General features: G+C 41.1%; 1 protein-coding gene across 1 annotated transcript in view; it reads right to left on the bottom strand.

The window, feature by feature from the left end:
• Positions 1 to 2,892: 2,892 nt before the first annotated feature.
• The window catches only part of NOX3 (NADPH oxidase 3), a 39,115-nt gene continuing 28,529 nt past the window's right edge, over positions 2,893 to 13,478 (bottom strand). The window contains exons 11-13 of the mRNA XM_075089868.1: positions 8,408 to 8,554; positions 5,150 to 5,274; positions 2,893 to 3,019 (exon numbers count right to left, since the gene is read on the bottom strand). Coding sequence (XP_074945969.1) covers positions 2,893 to 3,019; positions 5,150 to 5,274; positions 8,408 to 8,554 — 399 coding nt within the window. The remainder of the gene's footprint in view (positions 3,020 to 5,149; positions 5,275 to 8,407; positions 8,555 to 13,478) is intronic.

The raw sequence follows: 13,478 nt of genomic DNA, 5'->3' as shown, positions 1-13,478 counted from the left end.
TTTTTAATTTTGTTCCTCCCTTGTCCCAGAATTATCCTGTGCTCCACATGCTTAACAGTGCTAAAGTCCCAAAGCAGAGTACAGATAATACTTGAAGGTAGCAGACAACATAAGGTCTAGAAAGGTGGCAATGATATATTCAGATGTCAAACATGAGCAATACAAAGCTGTGAGGGAAGGACTACTTTAGGGGATAGGACGTATAGCCATGGCAGCTCAAGTGCCAGTGAGAGCTACAAGAAAATGAGTAAAGATTCACGTTGCGTGAAGGCCGTTGTTCCATTGCTTTGATATACAAGGTGCTGCAAGGCTGGCTGACCTAACCAGCTGGAGACAGTCCCCTCTTGGAGAAAACATTAGCGGTTGTACAGATGGCATGCATAACTTCACATCAGTCCCAGAATGTTAGAAGATGTGGCTCCGGGGAACGCTCCATGGGCCCTGCATGGGTTGTTTGAAACCCAGTTGTTGGACAACAGCGTTTCCAGCAGCTCTGCAGCTGGCCTCAGTTGCATTTTGGGGCTCCCAGCAGCTGCCTGAGAAGGTGTGCAGAGGTGAAAAGATAACTTACTGTTTCATACCTACTTCTCAGTGCTATGTGAGTATAGCAGAGATCAGATAACTAGTCTGAGCAACATAGTCTGTGACCTATGAGGAAAGGCTGGATCAGTTACAAGGCAGATTTAAAAATAAGAAATGCAAATACAAATTAAGACTGTTAAAAATGCTAAGCAGCAATATATGTATGGGCACATTTTACACCCATACACCATTCTTGAGGCTGTCAGCTTGGCATATGACAAAATGGCAGGCAAACATGTTTTCTCTCACATCAGCAGAGATTACTGAACAACGAAGCAAACAGAAGGCTTTTCAATATGATGGGGAACTTGGTGGGCATGAATCCTGCAAATCAACAACGGATTGCACAGCTGGTGTTGACAACAGGGACCTAGCTTTTACAACCATGAGACCCACTCTGAGGATCGAGGACTGTTAGGAAGAGATGGGGTCAACTGCAGTGAGGCAAAGGCTGGCCAGCCTGTGATGAGAGCTTTAAATTAGGAATGATGGGGAGGGAGTGGATGACCAACAATCAAGTGAGAAAGTGGTGGACTGGGGTGATAAGCAAAGTGTGCAGGATGACGTGAAAAGGAGAGATGTCGGAATCAAAAAAACAGGGCACAAGGGGGTCTACCCCAAGGGTATCCACGCCAACAAGCAACTGCCTGCAGGACAGCTCTAACACCTTTTCTGGAAAACCCACATGAGTAGATGCCTCTCTGAAGTGCCTGTACACTAACACACATGGCATGGGGAGAACACAGGAAGAATCCCATGCTTGGAAGGATCCCATGCAATATGGTCCTAGAGAGAAGAGGGGTCCAGGAGAACGGGATGGTTTTCAAGAATCACCTCCTCCAAGTTCAAAAATGATCCCTCTTGCTGTGGAGTAAGTCAAGCAAAGGTGGTGGGAGGCCTGCATGGATGACAAATCCCTCCTGACAGAACTCAAGCACAAAAGGAGGCATACAAGAGGTGGGAGAAGGGACAGGTCATGCAGGAGGAACATAGAGACACTGAGTGTGCAGGGCTGAGGTTAGGGAAGCCAAAGCCCATTGGGAGTTGAACCTGGTGAGGGAAGTGAAGGGCAAGAAGAAGGGCTGCTATGCATGCATGAATAGAAAAAGGAAGACTAGGAAAATGTTGGTCTGCTGCTGAATGGGGTGGGGGACATGGTGCCCAAGGCCATGGAGAAGACAGAGGTACTCAATGACTTTTTCATCTCAGTCTTTACAGGTAAGGCTGACCTTCAGAGATCCCAGGCTCCGGAGGTAAGTCGGAAAATATGCAGCAATTCAGACTTACCCCAGTGAAGGAGGATCAGGCTAGGGAGCCTTTAAATAAGCCTCTGGTAACTGATGGGATGCACCCAAAAATGCTGAGGGAGCTGGCCATTCTTCATTATCTTTGAACGGTTATAGCGATGGGAGGAAGTTCCTGAGGACTGGAAGAATGCAAATGTCACTCTTGTCTTCACAGAATCAGCTCTGAGCAGGGGGTTTGTAGTAGGTAATCTCCAGGGGTGCCTTCTGACCTCAGTCAGTCTGTCATTTATCTATGATTCTGTGTCTTTTAAAGCCCATTCTTCAGTGCCCATGAAACCATGTGACATTTAAAGGACACCTGAAATTTCTTCCACAGTTTCAGTTGCCTGTCTCAGGAGATCCATTTGCTGAGTGCAAAAATTTCTGGAGTTTCCTTAACATATTAACCCTCAGAATGCATTTGCTTATGACATGCACAGCTACCATCGCTGCAGAAATGGCAGGTTTAAATGGTGCATAGTTTGGTAGAACAAAAGGAATGTGTTGGACAGTGTGTATATAAACAGTATTGCTGCGGCACAAAAGGCGATGTGGATGTGTGCACAGTAGGAGGCTATAAGAAGTGCAAAATCAGAACACCAGCAAGGAAAATGCTTTGAATGCCTGGGCATGATTTAAACAGCAGGAATGCGAGTATTGCTTGCAGTAGTAGTTTGATCATATACAACAGTGAGGTACAGTTCTAAATGTCCATTTTACTCAAGCCGTTTTCTTCAAAGGTTAGTGGTTTGTGCTTGCTTTCACACAGATGTAGATGGATTTGCAGCATCATGAAGTAAGCGATGGAGAATCGGCCCTTCAGTTCTTTGAAGGAAAGGCTAAGGATGGGGTCCAAATCTTTAGTTGGCATAGGGTGGCATTTTTCTACTGAAGTCAATGTACCTACTTCAATTTACAGCTCCTAATGTCTGGCCTGAATGCTGCACAATGAGTAGAGGACAGAAGGAGATGAGGAAAAAATACACAATTTGGTAACACCTATTATATAGTTAAGAAGTCCAGCCTAGAAACTTTCTTTGTTATAGTGAAACTGAACTCCTCTTGGATCAACTGATGAATATGTGTTGCATGTCTTTTGAAGGATCTTAGAGAGAGCCTTGGGTCCACAGAAGAATACTCCAATACTGTTGCTGTAACCACAATAACAACAAAAACATGAGAGTAACAGAGTAAATTGATAAACTGTACCTTTTGTCTGCCTCCAGCTTTGCATTTTTTAAAAAGGCTTTTTGAGAAATACATTTGAAAAATTTGTGAATTTGTGTTGCTGTCACAAAGTATTACAGTATAATTATCTTAATACTTTAGTGTTTATTATGTCTTACTGCATTATTCATTTGGATTGCTATATTAGAGGTCACAAACTATTTTAAATGGTAGTTCTTTGGTTTTGATCTTCATAACTTTTTAATCAGAGAAGCAAACGCGCTGCTTAAGCTGAAAATTTTAAATCCTTTTTCTCCATTGGAGTTCATTTTTTTCCTTTATTTTAACACTTTTCTGCTGACAGACAATTTTTAAATGGCTTCTCTAATAACAAAGTTTGTAAATAGGCAATTCTTATAAAATAAGAACACAACCAATGTAACAAAGAATTGTGTTCATAAGCGCACAAGTCTGTTGCAGGGTGCTGGAAACCTGGTTACTTGCTGCAAAGTGCCTTAAAGGGTTTCCTTCTAAGTACACAGCTTGTACTGCTTTAAAGCGTATATATGTACACACAGATACACGCACATGCTGCCCTACTGGGGAAAGCTCAGTCTACGTAAATGCAGTGCAAGTCACAAGTGACAGCAGAGTTTCAAAAGGTTTGCTTCTGTAAAGGAGGGGCGGTAGATACAATTTGGGTGCCCAAGCCATCGTCCCTAGAGGTAGTGCCATATTGCTCTGGTGCTTGATTGCACTAGGTTTAACATGGAGTGGTATATTCCTGCTAATCCGCTAAAAGACACTGTTGCAGCCAAGGGAAAGTCCGTGGACCTAAGTGCAGGGACCCAAAATTTCGTTAGTTCGTAAAAGTTGATTGTTCCACCGCACAATATAAAGTCTTGAGTTTCTTTGCCCCTTGAACCCTCTGTAACTCAGAGCAAAAAAAAGGTAGGGTATTTCTTTGCTCATAAGGAATGCTTATTTCATGCAAGATTTTCTTCGAAAGGTTCAACATTGACTATCAACATGGGCGTAGGTTCATAAACCTAGGTTCAGAAGAAAATACAGATTTTTCTGTCACTTTAGCACTGGCTTTTTGAGGAAATACAAGATCCAGTATGGAAAGTTAATGCCCATCTCCTTCCCTGAGCATCAGAAAATGAGATTTTTCTCAGCTGTACTAAACAAAAAATAATGTTCCAACAATAGCTTTAAAAGCTCTGTTTATGCAGTAGAATCCCTATAAAAGGTCTTTCAAAAATCGTATTTTCTACTCTTGGCCTTTTTCTATTTTTAATCTTTCATATTTCCTGATTGTATTTACTTTGACCTCCATCAAGTGGTTTCTCTATTACTGTTATTTCTGCAATTTTATGGTATTCTTGTAGCTTACTGTATTCTCTTTGATCTCCTCCCTTTCAGCTTTTTCTTGGGTCTTTTTCATCTTTAAAAAAAGTTCTCTTTTTTCTTTTTGTATCTCTGTCTCCCAAGTGCAAGCCTTTATTTTGCATTAGCAGGTAAATGTTTGGAAATCATAGAGAGTCACAAAGATTCTGGAATCTTCTACTGCTGAACACAAAATATTTCAAATTTTTGCTTCAAAGGCTTTCAGGAACAAAGAAGCTTTTCTCAGACCACTAGCAAATCCACCAAGTTCAAATGAACTGTCTTTGTCAGCAGAGATGAACTAATAACAGAACAGCATATTCTTGCAAGAGTAGCCAAATATGTTAGGGGAACAAACATATCCTTGACATCATAAGAAAAAAATCACAGTTTATCTTTTTAATAACCATCTTCAAGGGAAATTAATGCTACTTTGTCCTTTGTGCAGAACAGTAATTGGATTGTGTGTTTCAATTATATCTGGACAAAGGCCAGGATATTGAAATACTTCTAAATATTAGATTTTCTTGTCCAAAAATTAGATTTTATTGGCATTCTCTTCCCGAGATTTCTTCATTAAAAGCTTCATTAAGCATAAATCTTCTTTCTACACAGCAAAAAACCTAAATTATTTTAAAAGGGTCATTTAGAAAGGTTTGCCCTCCTCCCACTGTTTATGCTGAGAGAAGAGTTACTTAACAAGGTTAGAAGCCAACCTGCCTTACCTGGGATGGTTTTCGGCTAGTTGCTTGAACTCATTGTCCCAGTTTGGCCTTCCATAGCAGGTTTTCTGTCTCAAACCAGTAATTACATCCATCGTGTCATCATAATGTAGGGCTATGTGAGTAGCCTAAAGGCAAATGTACTAGATAATAATTTTAGAGGCAACAATGTATACTCCAAGCAAGCAATAATGCTGCCTCATGTTGAAAGACAGAAGTATTAATGAGGGAAAGAAAACTGTAATTATCAAATGGAAGGAGGAGAGAGGAGAGGAGAGGAGAGGAGAGGAGAGGAGAGGAGAGGAGAGGAGAGGAGAGGAGAGGAGAGGAGAGGAGAGGAGAGGAGAGGAGTACTCAAGAGTTCACAAAATGACTAGAAGTGTGAAAAGCACTTCCAAGAGTTGGGATTAAATACTTGTCTTTACTGGCCTGGGCCTAAGTGCCTAAGTCACTTTTACAGGCAGGTCTTAGATTCCTAAACCTCTTCTCAGCCTTTGAATATCTCACTCTACACTTCCTTCATTGCAGAACCTGAAGTGCCAGTCACCATTTTAAAGGCTAAGTTGGAATTTAGGAAAAGGAAGAGAGTGTACTGTAACAGCGTTTGACAACAAATGTTAGCAATTACATGCACCTTAAGTAAGTCCAGAGCATTCTGCTGCTGATGGAAAAGACATCGGGTGTACTAGCTTGGCAGGGGTAAAACCCTGAGTGGTTTGACTCTTCTCCTAAGGTGGAGGCAAGTGGAGAGAGTGGATCAGCTCAGGTGAAGCACTGAACTAAGCGAGCTGCACAGCTCCCAGTGCCAAGAAAACAAATCCTCATTTTCGCAGGCATTTACTGTCACTCAGCTCCTGTGCTACACCCATTACCATGCTATCTGAGTATTTCCCAGGTGCATTTAAAAACAAAACCACCATGCCTCCTAATTGTGCTGCTATTGTGTAGGAGTAATATGCTTGTTTTCACTACAGACTATCATCGTTACTATCACTGTCAAGAAATTACCAGAGGAAAGCCAAGTTAAAAAATGGGATTTGCGTTTAGTTCAGGCCTTAGCATGAAGTAGGCATCATTATCATCTCTTGCAGAAGCAGTTGCTGAAATTTAGATCAATTTCCTGGGAATGTCGTATATTTTTCGTGCTAATGAGCCTTCCATGTTGCTTAACAACTCAATTATTCTGGTCAAGCACAGTTGTCACAAAAGGTCATGTTTTTAAAAGATTCTTCTTGTTAGTTTGGACCAATGTCATAGAACAGTCTAAGAAAGAACTTAAGGTGTTTGGTGAGAGTGGGAGGTGGGGAACTGCAGGATTTTTTAATTGTTTACAGCAAAATTGTGCCATGGAGCAGATGGGCTATTTCTGTTCACATTAAGTGGAACTTTTCCAGGATTTTTGGTGTTAGTCCGTGCTAGAGCTCACAGCATTAAAGTTGCCTTGGAATCGCAGGGGCAGTGCAAGGAGCAGTAGGCTGAAAAATGATTTCTTGTCCAAGAAGAGGCAGACCTGTGCCATATCTGCTTGGCCATCTGATGCCAACCTAGAATCTACAAAGAGCTTGAAGCATTGAAGAAACATGTCTGAGGAGTAAACAACTGCCAGTAGTGGAGGGTGCACTAGAAGTTGTAAAATGCCTATCCTGCCTGGGTTCAGCTTCACCCAACTACTGGTAATCTATATGGTGAGACAGGGAGAGAATGGGGAGAACGTTGGTTTTGTTGTTTGCTAAGGGAGAAGCAAAGTAAAGCATCTTCCAAATATTACTGGTGCTGAAGATCAAATTTTGAGTAGTGATGAACTGACATTTACTAAAGATAAGTAAGACCTATAAGGTGAGGGAGTTTTGTGGATGTCTAAAGAAGGAAGAGCTGTTACCCAGCACAGTTTCCTGGGCTTTGTCAGAGTAGGAGAAGCAGCCACTGAAAAACATTCATCTTCCCCCACAGCCCTTTAAAGGTAGGATGCTGGGGGGCTGCAGGAGCAAGAGCAGTACAAGTGTCAGTGGGGAGTCAGCACAGCTTCGAGGATGTTCCTGTGTCACCTAACCAGCAGCACAGGATAAGGAGGCAGTGCTGGCAGGAGACTGGACGGTGGGTTTGAAGAGAAGAAGGAGGCACTTCATAAAAGTGCAGGGCACAAGAATGAAGAGAGTCAGACATCCCAGCAAGAATAGTTGTCACCCTACCTGACTTCTGGCCTGATGTTTGCCCAAGAGGGAGGTGGGATGATGACAGTTGAGAGATGAGGGCAACTTTGTGTTTTGTTAGGTTCCTCAATAGCTTCTTTCAAAACAGGTTTTAGGTAATACCCTGTGATATTGCTAATGCACAGTGGTGGTTTCTATGACTTCTATACTTCACGGTGGGAGTAGATTTTTCTGAATACAGCTTTATGCACATACCTCATTACTTGACAGAAGCCCTAAGGAGAGCAGAAAGAAACAATGGGGTTTTTGTGGCAGCAGAGGCAGGAAGGGAAAAGCTCTATGAAATCTATTTTTTTAATCTCTACTAGACAGTCCTTCATTCAACAGAGACAGCAGGAAATAAAACAGTAGAGCAAAGACTTTCCTGTGAGAGTTTTTCTGGCAGGTGCCTAACTGATCGCAATGTTATCTGAGTGATCCATTAAAAATAAAAGGGAGAGAAAATCAACTCATCTAGGTCTAGGTAAAGACTAAAGAAATCGAATAAAATTGACCCAGTCTAAGGATTAAGTGCCTCAGGTTGGGATGATCCAGTGAAATTGTAAGATGGCAAATTTGAAGTCAACCAGAGAAAATATATTTTCAAACAGCATGCATTAGTCCATAGAGCTTGTTGCCAAAATGTTCTAAGCACAGCAGGGTTCAAAAGTGTACTGGACTTTTGTGAACAAACGCGTTATGTGAACAACATAAATTATACTAAATAATAAAAGTAAACAAAACCAATCCTTTTTATACAACCCTCTGTTTTGAAGATGTGGACACAATGTCCCTTCCCAAGTTCCTGAAATACTCTTTACATATTTCTGCAAAACACCTGGTAATCAGCGTTGCCCAAGCCAAGATATAGGACTGGAAGGATCACTGGCTTGATTTCTCCATTCCTGTTTTCCTAAATGTGAGTTGGAAACAGACGGCTTGGTGTCTTTATATTTAAAGTTCTTTATCTCTCTGCTTCATCCATCATTTATTCAGCTGTTCTGGTTCCATATGTTACCATACTGGAAAAGCAAGGTACATTAACTCAGACTCATAAGAGTTTCATTATTACCTGACTTTCATCCCAGCCAGTAAGAAATATATGATAACTTAGAAAATCATTTTTCCCTTTTTCAGCCATTTTTGTTTCCAAATGGAACAGAAGATCAGCAAACCACTCAAATGCTGACGAGTCTCGACAAATCCAGTAAAAATAAACCTGTCAGATAAAAGTAAAGAGATTTAGCAAGAAGCAAACTTTCAATAAAACTTCCTAATGATTGGCTCAATTAATTAACCACATAGTGTATAACTCTTCTCCACTGTAAATTTAAACATCATTACACACCATTTTGATGATGTAGTTTCTATGTTTTAAAAATTTCATTTTCTTCTCAAACATTGAATATATTAATGTGGTAGTGAAGATAAGCAATGTACAAGTTTCCCGTCTCCCCCTGCCAGTGCATCTCAACTTTGACTTATAATGCCTAAGCCTGCATTTCTTGCAAATAACTTGAATAATCTTTTGAAGTTTTGGATTTATTTTCAGTTATGTTTAAAATGGAATTTCAGTTTCATTCAGCACGTAAGCAAGGCATTTCTGTTTCTCAAGACCTTATGCTGTACGTTAACAGATGATGTCATCAAAGGTACAGTTATGCTCAAGTCAGATACCCTGTATAAATCAGGCTACAGAATGCCCCTACTTCTTTTTTTAATGTATTTCTTGCTTAAATTGGAGCATATAATTTTTAGAGAAACTGTAATTTTAAAGTTGTCGAAGGGGTAAAATGAACCACTATCCCATGAATGGTTTTCTATTGGTAGAAAACCTCCTCTCTATGAAAAATTTGCACAGTTTTTTTTTATCCAGATTTCTCTAGCGTCATCTTCCATATGCTGGATCTTGTTTTAGTTGTCTATTGGATTGGAGAGCCTGTTATTAAAGTTTAGTTCCCCAGGTAGAAATTAGAAGCTGGGATCAAGTCATCCTATAATCCTCTCTGTGGTAAACCAAACATTTCTGGGATCTGTCACTGAGAGGCTAATTTTCCATCCTTTAATCATTCATATGGCTTATTTCTGTCTGTTCATCCTCCACTGTAGTCAGCCACAGAGCAGAGAGTTTGTTTAAAAAGAAAAGCTAATTTATTAGGATCTTGGCATAGAGTGATGCTTGCATAGGGAATAAAATCTTTCAAACAAGATAGTTAGTCACTGTCTTATGTGGTGATGAGAGTTTCTATTTCAAGACTCATTGCTGTGTCATCTTCAGTTGGATCGGGTGAGATTCCCCAGACCTCTTTTTCTGCTCAGTTCTTACAGCCAGCTGTCCCAGGGACTGTTGTGATCACTTCAGCATGTGCATGATCTATTGTGATCTGTTGCGATCTATTGTCTTAACTGTGTACAAAGCATCTTGTAACTATTTAGCTATATGTAAAAGACTGCCCTGTGTGACCACTTCTGCAGGAACAGTTTCAGTTGACCATATGCAAATGTTTTGTCCATGTACAAGTTAACCAATTTTGCAGCAGGAACTGCCTGCGGAGTCTTAGGACTAGTGAGTTTTCCCTCCCAGGATCTTAATCAACACAGTGAGACATACAGCAGAGCAGGAGCTGCCTTAGAGACTCTTCAGGACAGTTGGAAATTCCCACCTGGAAACCTCCTCCACCGATGCTGTGCTGCGAAAGGGGGTTGGGAGTACAGCCCATCCCTGGTTTCAGCTCAGTCCCTTGTCTGGAGCCGGTCCAGCTGTGTAGATAACTACACTGGGAGTTCCTGCACCACCCAGGGGATGAATGCCTGAAGTTCCTTGGGTGACTGCCCAGGCACTACCCTGATGCCCAGCTGAACCACAATTATAAGACAAATCTGATTGCAATTCTTGTAACTCGAGTTCTGTAGCTCTTGCCGCACTATCCATCATTACTTTTGAACAGAGGGCACCAGACCTTGAATGGGCCTCTGTGGGCAATGTAATTTTGTCTGTAATTATTTTTATAGTGCCTAAGAGGACATAATTCACAAACATGGAGGAAGCCTAAAAATACACAATTTCAGATGAAAAAGGAATGGCATGGAGGACATGAGCTTATAACAAAGGAATGGTTAGAACTTGTTTTATTGTGACTGTGATTTTTATTTTGTTGGAAAATCCCTTAATTTCCTCCAACCCATCTCTCTCTGTGCTCACCAGCCCCTCTGTCTTTTATTGTACCTCAGTATCAAAGGTTATCTGGAAGGTCTGTCCCCAAGGCAACCGTTGTGGGATGATCTGGAAATAGTAGCCCTTTTCCATAGGATCAATATGATAAAGATGCACATTAGACACTTCTGAAGTGAAAAGTCAGAGAAGAAACCAGAAAGCTATAAAGAGATTTCCCGAAGATTTAATATAGTAGGTTGTCAGACTTCTGGTAAAGTGGTGGGAAAAAAATGTGGTAACACCATGCTTCACTAGAGATTTGGTGAAAGAGACTAACAGTAATTTGAGACGTTTCCTATATTTGAGTGTACTGTAAGGGACCATCTGTGGTTTCTGTAAGAAATATAAATGAAGTATGATCCCAGGAAACAGAGATAAAGCATTCAGGGTTAAGTAGGGTATTTTTACAGCCTAGGAATAGGATTGTCTGCAGAACTTTAGTATCATCTTGGCTGTTTGATTTTTTCCTCTCCTGTTTCAATGTTTTGCCTTAAATGTAACCTCATTGCTTTACAGGGGGGTTGCTGCTGATTTACACTGGCATAGGTTAAGAAGAAAAAGTAAGCCCACTGACTTAATAGCATTTCATTTTTGTGACCAACAACAGCATTATTTTAAATTACCAAAACTAAGTAAGATTTATAGCCTTAACCTTTATGTAGTCTTTTTGTGTCTGAATCCTGAAGTCTCCCCTTGTTCTACACCCTCAGCACCTCAAAAATCAGGCCACTGAGTGCTGTCAGTCTATATGACATCTTGGCTGTTGATTTGTAGTGAGAAATGTCTTCCCCCAGCCTCTACTTGATCATCTTATTTCTCAAGTCTTTCCAGCAGTTCATTTTATGGAAATGCATATTTAGTACATGTATATGGAGAGGAGGCATTCTAAATGCTTCTAAATAAATAATGAATCGTGCATGGGGTAGCAACTGGGAGTATGTGGGTAGGACTGGGAGCCAAGCACATTCAGGAAAGGAGGAAGAAAAGCTAGCCAATGAGTCAAGATGATGCGGCAGTGGTTTCCAGAAAAGCAGAATATAGAGCTTGAAGGTGTGCTTTTAGCTGGTTGTAGACCTAGCTGTCACGGTAGCAGCCAGTCCAGCCAAATTTGATAAAGCCACGTCTGGCAGAGTCCTCTCAAGAAAGGATGTAGCTTTCTGAAACTGCAGAAATTCCATAAACTCATCCATGGTGCAGTTCCGCTGAAGCAGTACCCATTGTACTGCCTCTAATTTTCACATATTAGAGGGAGAGAGCATTTGGGAATGAGGAAAGACTGTCATTATAAGAAGTATTTTTGGCCATGATTAGAATCTTAGAAAGAAAAGAGGTAGTGAAGAAGGATGGCCTATGGGTAAAAGGTGTCCTTTTCCTGTAGATCAAAGAGGACTTCTAGAATAATATGTTAAAATAAATGGTGTTTACAAAGAAGTCTTCCTTTCTTTACACTGACTGCCCATAGCGTAGCGCAACATATTACATGTATAATTAAAATACAATAAATGCACAATAAAATTCATCCTTATTAAAACTGTAGAATAAAGCCAGCATCAGTGCATTTCTATAATTAAACAATTATTCTGAATCCTATATTTTTTTTCTTGTAAGTCTTATACTACTAACTGACTGCAATTATTTAGAACCCTTAAAAATCTGTCTTAGATTTATGTTTCATTAGTCTCCACCCACCCTACCCACATCGACTACATTCATCAGCCTGATGGCTTGCCCAAGTAAACTGTCTTAAATTTTCCAAGTGCTCTTTTTGCAAATTGAGTTAGATGCAGTATTGCTATTAATCAGATCTGTAATGCAGAGTTTTGAGTAGTCACTTATTTCTGTAATACTCTGCTCCCTTGCAATGTATGCATATTTATAATTCCATTTCCCACATCCTACAACAGACAAGAGCAAAAGCTCTGATGCTTCTTTCCTGTAGGGTGAAAAAACATACCTTGTAAATCAGCTTCCATCATCTGGAAAGTCATTAATAATTATCTATTGATGACCATCCGTCTGGTTCTCCCTGCTCCATGAAGACAGAAGTGGAGATGCAGCTCTGGGCAAAGACAGCTTTTCACCAAAGGGGTGTAAAAGGTCATGAAGCAGGCTATGCCCGGGGAGGCACCTTCATCCCTCACTCTTGCTGCTCCCTTTTAGACATGACTAGTCCCTGCAAAACCCCTTACACCTGCAGCTGGGCACCTCCCTACAAAACCCTAGTCCTTCTTGTTTCTGAGTATACCACGCCACCCATGGGCTGTAGCATTCCAAAGACGATCAGAGATCTTCCTCAGCCTAATTAATTGATCCAGTGGGCCACTGTAGGTAAGGCGCAGCAGTGCCTGCAGCCTGGGGCATGCAGGGGACTGGGGTTTGGCAGCCTGCACGAGGCACTGACTTAGACCTAGGGTGACAGCAAGCCACCTTTTGTATAAATGCAGGACAAGGCTCAAATCCATATCCCTAAATTTGAAGCAAGAGGCCTGAACTGTTCTCAAACACAGCTCAGAAAGATGGTTATGTTTGACAGCAAAAAGAGCCCAGGCTTTTAGGTCTTTGAGAGATGTTTTGCGGAGAAGGCTGTGAGCTGGGGTAGAGCTTGAAGCAAGTTCCCTCAGGCAGGGATGGTCAGTTTCAAAGCAAATGGAAGAGGGTGTTTTTGTTTTCCTCGCTGTATGTAGCTGAACTTATTGCCACAACTTGCTGTGTCTGTCGAAGGTCTACATGTGTTCTAAAAGCAATTAGACATATTCATGGAAGAAAAATCTACTAAAGGATATTAAACACAGAGATTCAGCCCTTGTATCAAGACATTACTGTACTGCAAGTTGCTCAGAGGCAAGAAGGTGTCCATGAAAGACATATCGCCGTATGATTTTCTGGTCTGTATACTTTTCCCTAGGCATCCATAAAGAGCCACTGCTGG

Source organism: Phalacrocorax aristotelis, chromosome 3 (genome assembly GCF_949628215.1).
Source record: "Phalacrocorax aristotelis chromosome 3, bGulAri2.1, whole genome shotgun sequence".
NCBI classification, from domain to species: domain Eukaryota; kingdom Metazoa; phylum Chordata; class Aves; order Suliformes; family Phalacrocoracidae; genus Phalacrocorax; species Phalacrocorax aristotelis.
Note: the sequence above shows the minus strand (reverse complement) of the source record. Positions and strands in the feature narration are given on the sequence as shown.